The 13841-nt window shown below is 41.0% G+C and overlaps 1 protein-coding gene across 1 annotated transcript in view; it reads left to right on the top strand.

Moving 5' to 3' along the window:
* MTTP (microsomal triglyceride transfer protein) overlaps positions 1–9084 on the top strand; it is a 40686-nt gene extending 31602 nt beyond the window's left edge. The window contains exons 16-18 of the mRNA XM_053403978.1: positions 6928–7052; positions 7823–7993; positions 8541–9084. Coding sequence (XP_053259953.1) covers positions 6928–7052; positions 7823–7993; positions 8541–8709 — 465 coding nt within the window. The 3' untranslated portion in view covers positions 8710–9084. The remainder of the gene's footprint in view (positions 1–6927; positions 7053–7822; positions 7994–8540) is intronic.
* The last annotated feature ends 4757 nt before the right edge of the window (positions 9085–13841 follow it).

The following is a 13841-nucleotide window of genomic DNA, read 5'->3' as shown; positions in this document are numbered from 1 at the left end:
TACACATATGGATAAGTCTTACAACCAAAACTTAACATCAGACGGCAGACTGCCCAAAACTTTTTTCGAACTGACTGACAATCTGGATTTGATCGACATATGGAGGACAAAGAACCCCCTAGGTAAAGAAGGAACTTTTTTCTCTGAGGCCCACCTGTCTTGGTCAAGGATCGACCAAATCTGGACCTCCAGGGGGCTGGCACCCAAGACTAAAAAGGTGGAAATCTGCCCAAAAACATGCTCCGACCACAACGCCTTGAAAATAGAACTTAGATTAACTCAACCCGGTTCCTTCAGATGGAGAATGAACGACACACTACTAAGAGATCAAGAGATTGTGAAAAAGGCCCAAAAAACATTAAAGGACTATTTTGAGATAAATCTGAATACTACAGTTGAAAAAAGAACGATCTGGGACGCAAGCAAAGCTTTTATGAGAGGGTTTCTGATACAACAGAATTCAATCAAGAAAAAACTCTGGAACGGAAAGAAGGACAAAATATTGGAGAAAATACACCAAGGAGAAAAAAAACTGAGAACCAAACCAAAGTCCAAGGAGGTGCTGAGAGAAATTAAATTCCACCAAGCAGAATATTCAAAATTGATTAATCAGGAGATTGAATGGAAAATAAAACAGATGAAGCAAAGATCTTTTGAATCAGCAAATAAATGTGGAAAGCTGCTAGCTTGGCAGCTGAAAAAAAGACAAAAGCTAAACACGATAACAAATCTAGAGATTGATGGAAGGATCGTACAGAAACCAGAAGAAATTAGGAGGTGCTTCCACAGATACTTCAAAGAACTGTATGCACAGGGGCCCCAGAAAGAATCAGAGATAGATCAATTTTTAAAGATAAATGGACTATCAAAAATAACTCAAGATAAAAGATCAATCTTGAACTCTACAATAACCTCACAGGAAATTGAAGGTGCCATTCAGAATATGCAACTAGGCAAATCTCCAGGCCCGGATGGACTTACCTCCAAATATTACAAGGTTCTGAAGGACTATTTGATACAACCTTTGTTGGAGGTATGTAACCAGATTATGGATGGGAAGAGGGCACCAGAAACGTGGAAAGAAGCCTTCATCACATTGATACCTAAGTCAGAATCTGAAAAGACTCAGCTTAAAAACTACCGTCCCATCTCACTCCTAAATGTGGATTACAAAATATTTGCAGACATTTTGGCAAATAGACTTAAAAAAGTCTTAAATGAAGTAATTCATAAAGACCAAGCTGGCTTTCTCCCTGGTAGACATTTATATGAGAACACTAGAAACATCATTGACATTTTAGAACTTTTGCAGACTAACAGGAACACAAGGGCGGTGTTAATCTTTATTGATGCGGAGAAAGCATTTGACAACATATCTTGGATGTTTATGAAGAAGAACTTGGAAGGGATGGGAGTGGGACGGGGGTTTGAGAATGGATTACATGCAATCTATTCAGAACAAAAAGCTAAATTAATAGTGAACAATGTGGTGACGGAGGAATTTAAAATTGAAAAAGGGACACGACAAGGGTGCCCTCTATCCCCTCTGTTATTTATTTCAGTCCTGGAGGTGCTATTGAATATGATCAGAGAGGACCGGTTGGTACAAGGGATAGAGGTCGGAGTGAAACAATATAAACTGAAAGCTTTTGCAGATGACCTAGTTTTGACACTGCAGGAGCCAGAATCCAGTACAAAAAGAGTTCTCGAACTTATATCTGAATTTGGTCGGGTGGCGGGATTTAGGTTGAATAAACAAAAAACTAAGGTTCTGACCAAAAATTTAACAATTACAGAAACAGAGGGGTTTCAGAGAGAAACAGAACTGAATGTGGTTAAAAAAGTGAAATACCTTGGGATCTATTTGTCCTCCAAGAATTTGAATTTATTTAAGGATAATTATGAGAAATGTTGGTTGGAAGTTAAAAAGGATTTAGAAATTTGGTCAAGATTGAAACTTTCCTTGTTGGGAAGAATTGCAGCTATAAAAATGAATGTGTTGCCGAAAATGTTATTTTTGTTTCAAACCTTACAGATCGTGGACAGAGTGGATTGCTTTGGAAAATGGCAGAAGGATATATCTAGATTTATCTGGCAGGGCAAAAAGCCCCGAATAAAGTTTAAAATATTAACAGATTCGAAAGAAAGAGGGGGGTTTGCCCTGCCGGACTTGAGGTTGTATTATGAAGCTGCAGCCTTCTGCTGGCTGAAAGATTGGTTTTTGTTGGAAAACACCGATGTCCTAGATCTGGAAGGTTTTAATAATGCTTTTGGATGGCACGCATACCTATGGTACGACAAGGTTAAAGCACATAAATTGTTTAAAAGCCACATTGTCAGAAAAGCAATTTTTGCAGTCTGGATGAAATATAAAGACTTACTAGAGAGTAAAACTCCGAGGTGGCTATCACCAGTGGAGGCCAAGGCCCGAAAAAGACCCAATATGGAGGCCTATTGGCCGAAATATTGGGAATTGACTGAAAAAATTGGAGACAACTGGAAGTTGCAGAGCCAGGACAAACTAAAAAATAAGGTGCGAGATTGGCTACATTATGCTCAAATTCAAGAGGTTTTCAAAATGGACAAAAAAGTTGGTTTCCAGGTGGAAAAGTCGAAACTAGAGACAGAATTGTTAGAACCAAAGACAAAGCTGTTATCTAGAATGTATAACTTGCTGCTTATGTGGAATTTACAGGATGAGACAGTTAAATCTGCTATGATTAAATGGGCACAGGATGTTGGACACAACATTATGTTTGAAGACTGGGAAAGGTTATGGAACACCGGAATGAAATTCACGGCCAGTACGGCCTTGAAGGAAAACATTATGAAAATGATATACCGGTGGTACATGACCCCAGTCAAGTTAGCTAAGATACATCACCTGTCTGACAATAAATGTTGGAAGTGTAAGGAAGCAGAGGGGACTTTCTTTCACCTCTGGTGGACATGCCCAAAGGTTAAGGCTTTCTGGGAAATGATTTACAATGAGTTGAAAAAGGTATTTAGGTATACCTTTCCCAAGAAACCAGAGGCCTTCCTGTTGGGCATGGTAGACCAGAAAGTGTTAAAGAAGGACAGAACTTTGTTTATGTATGCTAGTACAGCAGCAAGAATACTCATCGCAAAGAACTGGAAGACACAAGATTTACCCACGCTGGAGGAATGGCAGATGCAGTTGATGGACTACATGGAGATAGTTGAACTGACCGGCAGAATCCGAGATTTGGATGTAGAAACAATTGAGGTGGACTGGAAAAAGTTTAAAGACTACTTGCAAAAGTATTACAAACTGTATGAATCTTAAGACGGTGCATGATTTGGAAATGATACGCTTTAGCAATTATGATTAAGTAAATAGTAAACTAAGTGATAAAAGAGAAAAGGAGATAATATGAAATTGAACATGTTACGTTTATTTTAAAGGTATAAAAATTGTGACATAATACATTGAATATAGATACATAACATGTAAAAGTTACAATAAGGTATGACATAAGGTAACAAATTGCTGACATTGTTAATATAAAGAACGCAGAATCGGAAGGGGTGGGGAAGTCCAAGTTGGGATTTTTGTTAAAAAAAAAAATGGTTTCTTGTAAACTCCTTATTTGTTTGTAATGTATAAAATTTGGAAAGAAACGTAATAAAAAATATTATAAAAAAAAAAAAAAAAGAATTGCTTCTGAGTAGACAAGCATAGAGTTTGGATTTGATATCCCGCTTTATCACTACCCGAAGGAGTCTCAAAGCGGCTAACATTCTCCTTTCCCTTCCTCCCCCATAACAAACACTCTGTGAGGTGAGTGGGGCTGAGAGACTTCAGAGAAGTGTGACTAGCCCAAGGTCACCCAGCAGCTGCATGTGGAGGAGTGGGGAATCGAACCCAGTTCACCAGATTATGAGTCTACTGCTCTTAACCACTACACCACACTAGCTCCAATAGGGTTGCTGTGGGCTTGTCCACACTTCTGCTTGTCCCTTGCTTAGGAAGAATGGGTCCAAGTAGTTTTCCGCTTGTCTCATTCTTTCTAGGCAGGGGTCCGAGTGGTTTTGCCTTTGGCCTATTGCTTTCCTCTAGAAAATCTGCTCTTTAGTGCTAAATTGAAGCAAAGCCAACGGGAGTGTGAGAGGGGGGTGGGGAATTGACATTTGCTCCAGTTCTGTGGGTTTTCCCAGGGAAAACAGCAGAAAGTGGAAGTGTGGATGAGCCGTCTATATTCCCATTGGCAGGAAGTGGGAGATGCTATCCTCCCATTAAGTTATTCAGAGTCTACATGCAACCAACTGACAAATGCTAAGCTCAAATGCTTAAACCTCATCAAGGGGAGAAATCACGGACATTCATAGTTTCACAAAAACAAGAAACAAGCCACATTTTTTATAACTGTGCTTAGATGTGACGTAACACAATACACCATTTTATGTATCGCTGTTTTCCCCCCAGTGTTTTATTTCTTATTCACCATATGATTGCATATTCCGAAGTGCATGTAGTCATGGGGAAATGTCAGGTATTTTTCAACCCATGGCAACAGTTTCCTGTAGCATTTGATTGTATTTCATTAAAATCTCATATGAGTGAGTACTTTAAACCTCCCTTTTTGATATAAATCCCGTTGCTGCAACTAAGTGTAATTGAAAATCAGATGGAGTTATGAATCTAGGCTAAGATTCATATGTTTGTTTAGAAATGTACAGAGAGCCACCATTACCCAGTATGGTTATATTGAGTATCAGACAAGGACTGGGGCAACCCAGGTTCATATCCCCATTTAACTATGAAGCTCCCTGGGTGATCTTGGGTCAGACACTCTTTTCCAGCTCAACGTGCCTCACAGGGCTAGTGTAAGGATTAAATAGGAGGGGGGCACAGGAGCAAGCCCTACCCCCAACATACACACACATAAAAGAAAGAGGAATCTCTGCTCTTTCCCCAGGACTAGAGCAGCTCCATGGCTAGTAACGTGAAGTCACATTTCTTTGCTTATATTTTAGAAATTTATAAATCACCTCATAGCATGAAGCCATGGGAGTGGTGTGCAGGATAAAAATAGAATAAAGCAGAAAAACACAAGCTCTAAAAGCAAATGAGCCCAATGTGCAGATTTGCTATTATTTAAAGCATCTTTAAAAATCTGTCTTGCTGAATTACAATAAAAAACCTAGCCTTTCCCCCATTATTATTATTATTATTATTTTAACAAAGCAAAGGACAGTGGGAAAAAGTGCTCTTTTCAGTGCCATCTGCTTCTCCCATGTTATACACCTTCCATTTTGATGGGTCTTACTTCAGCGTAAATTGTGCATTGGATCTGGACACATCATGCCTTGTCTCAGGCCATGTAGTATGGCTATATTTAAAGTTAATCTGATTTCCAAGTCCTGTGAACTTTAAAATCTTGGCTGTCTATCAGCATTCAAATGAAATGACTTGCTCTGACCCTGAGCTATTATCACTTCCAAAATTGACTCAGTGCAATGGACTTCCAGTCCAGCTGTAAAAGATTCTGACAGCTGTAAGCCTCAGCCTTGGCAGAAAACTCTGTGAATGCAACTATCTCCTCCTGCCTGCCCATAAAGCTGTATCTCCAACCAAATTCTGCAGAAAACCATTTGGCACTTCTTGCAGCAGCTCTTTTGCACAAATTCTTGCTGCAGGTGGCCTAATACTGGAGAGAAGTGGTTTCTTTTTTGTGTCATCCCAACTTCCTCTAGAAGGCATGCAGGGGTCAGCAAACTTCTTCAGCTGGGGGCCGTTCCATTGTCTCTCAGACCTTGTGGGGGGCTGGACTATATTCTGGAAAAAAAATATGAACAAATTCCTATGCCCCACAAATAACTCAGAGATGCATTTTAAATAAAAAGCACGCATTCTACTCATGTAAAAACATGCTGATTCCTGGACCGTCTGTGGGCCGGATTGAGAAGGCGATTGGGCCAGATCCGGCCCCCGGGCCTTAGTTTGCCTACCCATGGCATAGAGAGAGCCTTGTGATTAGCAACCTCAAGTTTTGCAGGCATTCAGATAATCTCATGCAAATGGGGCTTGAATTTTCTGGATTGGAAACTTAATAATAATAATAATAATAATAATAATAATAATAATAATAATAATTTTATTATGCCACCCATCTGGCTGGGTTGCCCCAGCCATTCTGGGCAGCTTCCTGCAAGAAATGCTGAATTAGCTGAAGAGGCTGAATTGAGTGGAGATACATGCTTGTTTTTTAAAATGTCTCACTTTCCGCACAGCATTAACAGCATTCCCAAGAGATGCATTTCAGTCTGAAAGGTGTCCCTAAGGCAACTCCTGGTGTGGTGGTCTCACGCTGCCAGCCTTATCTATGGTTACTTCTGTATTTAGCTGGCACTGCAAGACTTTCACAACCAGATGATTGGAATTTGTGAATGGTAGCTGGTAGCTGATGTACCTTTCTTACATAACTTTTCCCGTGCTGTGTGGGATTTCTGTGCCAGAAGCTGATCTTTCTTAAAAGCTGTTGGTGTTCCTGCAGCAGGTCAGGGGGATGAAGATTGTCAGGAAGCCTGTGGAGAATTCTCCCATGTCTCTTAAATGCAATGTAGACAAGGACTGTAAAATCTATTTAAATCTGTAGGTTAAATATGCCCTTGACTTTAGCCCCATCACTTCACCCTGTTTCTGAAGCTAAGTCAAGAAAATCAAGACAGGTCTTTAAAATATTTCAATTCCTTCACATTCTGCTCTTAAACTCATGCTAAAACAGTAATGATGTAAGCTTAAATAATGCCCAATCCAGGTTACAATAATTCAACAATAAAGAAGAACCTAATTCACAAACAAGTAAGCAATATCACAATAAAACCAGTTAAGAACAGATTTTAAATATTGGTCATATATTGAATAAAACAAGAAATGTTCATTGTGCACCATTTTGCATCTAGGTAATTCAGCTACAGTCTGGGCTGGTTTGCAGCACGGAATTCCAGGGAGGCCTGGCCATTGATATTTCTGGAGGAATGGAATTCAGCCTTTGGTACAGAGAATCCAAAACCAATGTTAAAAACCGGTGAGATGACCTAACTCCAGACATCCTTAAAGGAAACGCATCAAATGATTTTGTCAACATAGGGAATTTTTAATCTGAGGAAAGCGTGGAAATCTTAAAACACTTAGCAATATGAACTGATCCCTGTTTTAGACAGAAATATTCATGTTTCTTTCTTTGGGGGGGACTGTTTTTGTCTAACTGGTTTCAAAAACTATGCTGGCAACGATGCAGTTGTAATCCTTATCAAACTTACCTGGAAGTCAGTCAGTCCCATTTAACACTCATTTTTTCTGAGCAGACTTTGACTTTCATAGGATTTTGCTGCAAATGTAGAAGGGCAATCACCATGCTTACACAAAGTTCTTCCACTTCCCCCAAAAGGTGCTCAAGGTTAGGCTTAGTTGAGGTTGTGGGGAAGATATTGACAGCCCTTCTATGTAAAACTGGATTTCATTCGTTGCCATATTGGTAAGAGGAGTTTCTCAGACTATCTGTGGGATTTGAGGATGGCTTTATCAAATTGAGATTCAGAGTGGAATTCAATGTGGCAATTGAATTGGAACTGCAGCCACATGTCGAGTACTCCCTCCTTGCTGTTTAGGCATATTTACTTGTCTTGGGATGTCCTAAGATGTTTTTTCCCTACCACTAGGAGCCAGTGATACAGAGACGTTGGGGAGGTGGCATGATGTGGTGGCCTTATGGACGGGAGGGATGCTCCTGTTCTTTGGGTGCTGGAATGTTATCTAATATATGACGTCCTGGTTTATCTTAATCTCTTCTTGCAGGGGAGCTGTGGTGATAGTCGGCAACATTGTTGTGGATGCACTCTTTGTCAAGGCTGGCATGGAAAGCAGTGTTGAAGCCGAAACAACTCTGGACTTTGTCTCTACAGTGCAGTTTTCACAATATCCATTTTTAGTTTGCTTGCAGATGGACAAAATTGAAAGTCCTTCCAGGTAGGAAGCAGGGGGAGCTATTTGTCTTAATGTTAACAGTGTACAGTGGTACCTCGGTTTAAGAACTTAATCCGTTCCTGAAGTCCGTTCTTAAACCAAATCCGTTCTTAAACCGAGGCGTGCTTTCCCTAATGAGGCCTCCCGCCGCTGGTGCCCTTCCACCGTTTAGCTTCAGTTTGTAGACCGACGTTAATTCCGCAAACTAGAACACTACTTCTGGTTTTGTGGAGTTTGTAAACTGAATAGTTCATAAACAGGACTCTTCATAAACCAAGGTACCACTGTACTGTAACTAGACTTAGGGAGGGTTGGCTTAGGAAGGGTGTCAGGAAGTGGATTCAGAGGGTGGTGGGCCTGGAGGCTTCTACCAACCCTGGTGAAATCCTGAAAATTGGCTTCTAAATATCTTTAGAATATGCTGGGTGGGAAGAGATTTTGCCACAAAAATGTGCAGTTGGGCTTATCATTAAGAACTACTACTCATAGGATAGATACTTTATGCCAACCGAGTTACAATATATAATGCAATATTATTATTATTTTGCAGGAGATACTTAATTAAATATGAAAGTCTACCATCAGGAGAATCTTATACCTCCCGGAAAGGAAAAGTGAGGCTGCTGGCTGGTTCCGAATATCCCCTTCACCAAGAGAACTCCAACATGTGCAAGAAAGTTTTCAGTGATCAGCCCGACTCCTCGGAAAGCTGGTTTTGAAACAGGCGCCTGATCTTTCATTTGACCCCAACCGTGGCTGATGTTGGCTTTTACACGTACTGTCGTGCTGGCTTAGGGCCTGAATCTGTGATACTTGAGCCCATGAAAACTTTACTGTCAACTTCAAGAGGCCCAGAATCTTGAGTGCGTGTTCACTGTGTTTACATATTTACATATATTTAAAGAAACCCTTTTTTATGTGACAAGTTAAGGAAATCATACAAATTGATGCAATTCTAGGCATTCATTGAGGGTCCAGTTAGATGTGTTGTGTGGCCATGTGCAGATCTTCCTGAGTCCCTTTGTTTGGTTTTAAAAACACCTGGGGGCAGGCACTTTGGATTGGGGCCACAGTGAAGGAACAGAGAGGGCTTAACCCATTTCTCGCACCTCATTTTTGCAACTTAAATCACTGCTCCTCAGCCATGAAGCTCCTTTTACCCATGGGAAGGGATTGGAAGGGGGGCACTTGTCCTTGTCTTTTCTTGCTTCATAGCAGCATTAGAGATGTAACAGCAGCAATTTAAGTAAAGGACATGATTCAGGGGGAAAGGGAGGGTTCCTTTCTTAAATATCACAACCCTATTCACAGTCTTCCCCACCACCCACCTCCAGCTACTTTTAACCAAAGAAAAAGGACCACAGGAGTTCCAATTATCTGATTTTTCCCTGGGGCCAGTATCACTCTGGCGTTGACATTAAAAACACTGCAAACACACACTGTTTCTTGAAGGAAGAAACAGAAAGGTCCATGGTTCTCCCAGGCGTTTTTAAAATCTGCACAGTAAAAATAATTATTATTTATTATTTCAGTTGTAATCCTGCCTTTAGTGGAACCCATTTTTTAAAGTGCAGTAGTGTTCCATGCTAAGGTAGCACAAATAAACATTAATGCAATCCAAACTGAAACCTTGCACCAGTTCCCGGACAATTCCTGCTCATTTTAATGGGACATGAGCTGGATGCTGTTGTGTGGTTTAACTGAAAAACAAAAAATATTGGAGTTAGGATAATGGATGGAAATATGCTAATGCATGCTGTACAAAAGAGATAGAATTGTATGTGTACATAAATATTTTCCATGTATTATACTAACCCCAGGCTTTTTTAATGTACTGTTTGCAAGATGAAGAACAATGCTGTGCATATGTACTTACTTGAAAGTAAATCCTATTGTGTTCATTAGGACTTAGTCCCTAGTTATGTGGTTAAGGATGGAGGAAGACATTTGAATCAGGTCACAGATTTGCACTTCCTGAAAGAATGTGAAGCAAAACACAGCCATCCTTTGAAATTCACACTTCTCTGAATGTCACAATGCAGTTCTCCAACCAGATAATGTAAATGCATATAAAGCTTATATTAGTGTCATAGAAAAATTGCAGTATAATGGAGAAAATTGTTTGCGACAAAACTGTTTTGTAGGCAAAACTGGATATAAACCGTGCAAGGAGAAATGCACACTAAACTACTGACCTATTTGATGTGGAAATATAGGGAACTGGATTTAAGACTGGGGGGAAATGAGATTCTGAGAAAATCCTGAAATTGACAGATTTGCCCATCGTTATTTAGGATTGCACCCTTAGGCTAGTACTCCTTTTCGTTTTGTGGTTTGTTTGATCAGCACTGTGTTTGAAAGGACTTGGGTTGTTAACCTATGTGTTCGTAAATGCTTGCTTATCTTTTTTTTAAAAAATTGTGTGCGGTTGGAGACAGTTCTGATTTGGGAGAGGGTAAAATCCCAAGTCGTAAATTTGCTCTTCTGAAAGCCAATCGGTGGCTTCAGTGGAAATAAACATGGTTCACACTGGTGCTTTTAAATGATCTCATCCTGAAATGTGGTGGAAGTAGGAATGTGTTCACACAGACATCACTCAATTGGGCCAGGAGAGGACAACATCAGGACTCAAAAGAGCCTCCTCTTTGTCTCACCTTCTAATTATCCTTCTTACAAAGGCTCCACCTCATGGTTTTGACATAGTGTGATTTTTGGGCAGTCATGGGCCTCATTAATGGTAGACTTGCATTCTGGGCAATGAGCAATATGGCATGTAAATAGATTTAAATAACTCTGCAGTTGAGAAGTTGCTGGGGTTTACCTCCCCCTTCTGTAGTTAAAGTATCTACCATGCATAGAATCACTCACAAAGCTACCACACTGAATTTAGTTTTGTGATGGGTAGAAACCATTAGGGAGAGACTGGATTTATTGGGAGCATCTGCAGAGGATTACAAGGATGACTTAACACCATTGACAAATCTATTTCCTCTGATCCTGAACCATATACACACACATACGCACAGACTGAGTGTAGTTTTCCTGCTATGCTCTTGACATCTTCACAAAAATGTTTTACCACCCTAGATGCAGATAAGTGATCATTATTATGATTATGGTGCTATTTTAGGCTGCATCAATAGAAGTATAGTACAGTGGTACCTTGGGTTACAGACACTTCAGGTTACAGACTCTGCTAACCCAGAAATAGTACCTCAGGTTAAGAACTTTGCTTCAGGATGAGAACAGAAACCGTGCTCTGGCGGCGCTGCAGCAGCAGGAGGCCCCATTAGCTAAAGTGGTACCTCAGGTTAAGAACAGTTTCAAGTTAAGAACGGACCTCCAGAATGAATTAAGTTCTTAACCCGAGGTACCACTGTATCCCGATCAAGGAATGTAATAGTACCACCCCATTCTGCCTTGGTCAGACCACACCTGGAGTATTGGGTCCAGTTCTGGAGACCACAATTTCAGAAGAATATTGACAAGCTGGGGGGCAACCAAGATGATCAAGGTCCTAGAAACCAAGCCTTATGAGGAACTGTTGAGGGAGCTGGGTATGTTTAGCCTGGAAAAGAGGAGACTGAGAGGAGCTATGATAGCCATCTTCAAGTATCTTAATGGAGTGTCACATGGAAGATGTTATGTACTGAGTTGAATAGGATCCAAAAGGCAACAGTCTGATTGGTCCTAGAACAATAGGATTCAGAATGCAGCAGTCTGATTGGTCCTAGAACAATAGGGTCCAGAATGCAGCAGTCTGATTGGTCCACAGGAGCCACCCAATCCAGCTCCAGGTGGAAGTGAATCCGCAACCTGATTGGCCTATAGGTGAATTCCGGAATTAGCCAATCATGTGGGGCCCATTGTGTAAATAATGTATAATAAAGCAGACATTCTGGGGGAACTTCCATTCCTCTTCACCACTTTGAGATGAATAAAGAGCATGAAATCCATTCTTGTCTCTGAGTATGTTTCAGAAGATGAAGCAAGTCCCCCCCCCCCCCGTTCCGGAAGGTAGGGCCTAAACCCAGGGATTCGTGTTAAAAGAAAGGAGATTACAACTCAACATCAGAAGGTTCTTCCTGATGTTAAGAGCTGTTTGGAATGCTATCCCTCGGGAGGTGGTCAGCTCTCCTCCATTGGAAGTTTTTAAGCAGAGGTTGGATGGCCACCTGTCAGGGATGCTTTAGTTGAGATTCCTGCCTTGCAGGGGTTTGAATTAGATGACCCTTGGTATCCCTTCCAACTCTATGATTCTGTGGTTGTTCTGCCAGGGCCCGAATGGTTGGCAATGGGGCTGCTGCCAAGCTATTCCTTACAACGCCATTCCTAGGTGTGAAGGTCAAAGTACTCCTGTTCAGTTGTAGTGATGGGGATGAGAAGTGGTTTAATTTTGTTTGGAGGGCTGGGGTTGGTACTACTTAAGCAGTTTTATTGTGCTGATAATTTTGTTTATTGGTTGTCCGGCTGTGCAAAACTATCCTGGCAATCGCAGACCCACTAAGGTAGCTGGTCAGCTGTTCCTACATAGAATATTCCATTTAATTCTTCAGGGTTAGTCTAATATTGCCATAATTATCAGTAAAGTATCAGATTTTGGGGGAAAGATCTTTAAACACACCACATAGCTTTGTATCGTATAATGTAGAAGACGCTAATTGCCTTTCCTCATAAACTGGTAAAAAATATTTAACACAACAGCTGAAGCTAACAGGAGCAATCCCATACCTTTGATGCAACTGATTTTCTTCATGGCAGTAGGATTTGCAGCTAATGTCATAACTTGGGGGGAAACAAGGTGCTCTCCTGTAAAGGCATTGCAGGATCACGACCTCTTCATTAGGAAAAATGAATGAAATTTGTTCCTGGCTATTCCTCGAATAAGGCTGATCGCCGAAGAATTGATGCTTTTGAATTACGGTGCTGGAGGAGACTCTTGAGAGTCCCATGGACTGCAAGAAGATCAAACGTATCCATTCTTAAGGAAATCAGCCCTGAGTGCTCACTGGAAGGACAGATCGTGAAGCTGAGGCTCCAATACTTTGGCCACCTCATGAGAAGAGAAAACTCCCTGGAAAAGACCCTGATGCTGGGAAAGATGGAGGGCACAAGGAGAAGGGGATGACAGAGGACGAGATGGTTGGACAGTGTTCTCGAAGCTACAAAGATGAGTCTGACCAAACTGCGGGAGGCAGTGGAAGACAGGAGTGTCTGGCGTGCTGTGGTCCATGGGGTCACGAAGAGTCGGACACAACTAAAGGACTAAACAACAACAACAATTCCTCGAATGCTCCACATGCCTTCAGAGGTGAGTGGCTGGAGTTGTCCCCCCTCTCCCATTGATAACTGTGTTAGAAAAAAGAAATACCGTACATACTCCAACAACAACAAAATCCAAATTCCTAATTTGGTAATCCTGAGATGACATCACTTATTTATATTTTCTTGTCAGATAAAATATTTACTTCATATGTTGGTCACAAGAGGCTGAGAGAAATGAAAGAGCCACTATTGGACTTTGACACAGGTTCAGTTCTCCACTCAGCCACAAAGCTTACTGGGTGACCTTGGGCGAATCACCAACCTACCTCACAGGGCTGTTGTGAGGATGAAAAATGGGTGCATATGCTGCCTTGAGCTTCTTGGAGGAAGAATAAATTAAAATGTTTAAAAATTTTAATCACTAATATGACTGGTATCAAGGAGACACTGTCCAACTAATCCAGAGCTTTTATGTGAATGGGCTTGCATATTTACTTCGATTGCAATGCACTTCCTCTGTGTGTGCAACTGCTGCTCTTGTGTTGAAAGAATGCAGAGCTCACAACAGAGCTCCATGTGTGCCCTG

Source organism: Podarcis raffonei, chromosome 9 (assembly GCF_027172205.1).
Source record: "Podarcis raffonei isolate rPodRaf1 chromosome 9, rPodRaf1.pri, whole genome shotgun sequence".
NCBI classification, from domain to species: domain Eukaryota; kingdom Metazoa; phylum Chordata; class Lepidosauria; order Squamata; family Lacertidae; genus Podarcis; species Podarcis raffonei.
This window is presented reverse-complemented; position numbering and strand designations above follow the sequence as displayed.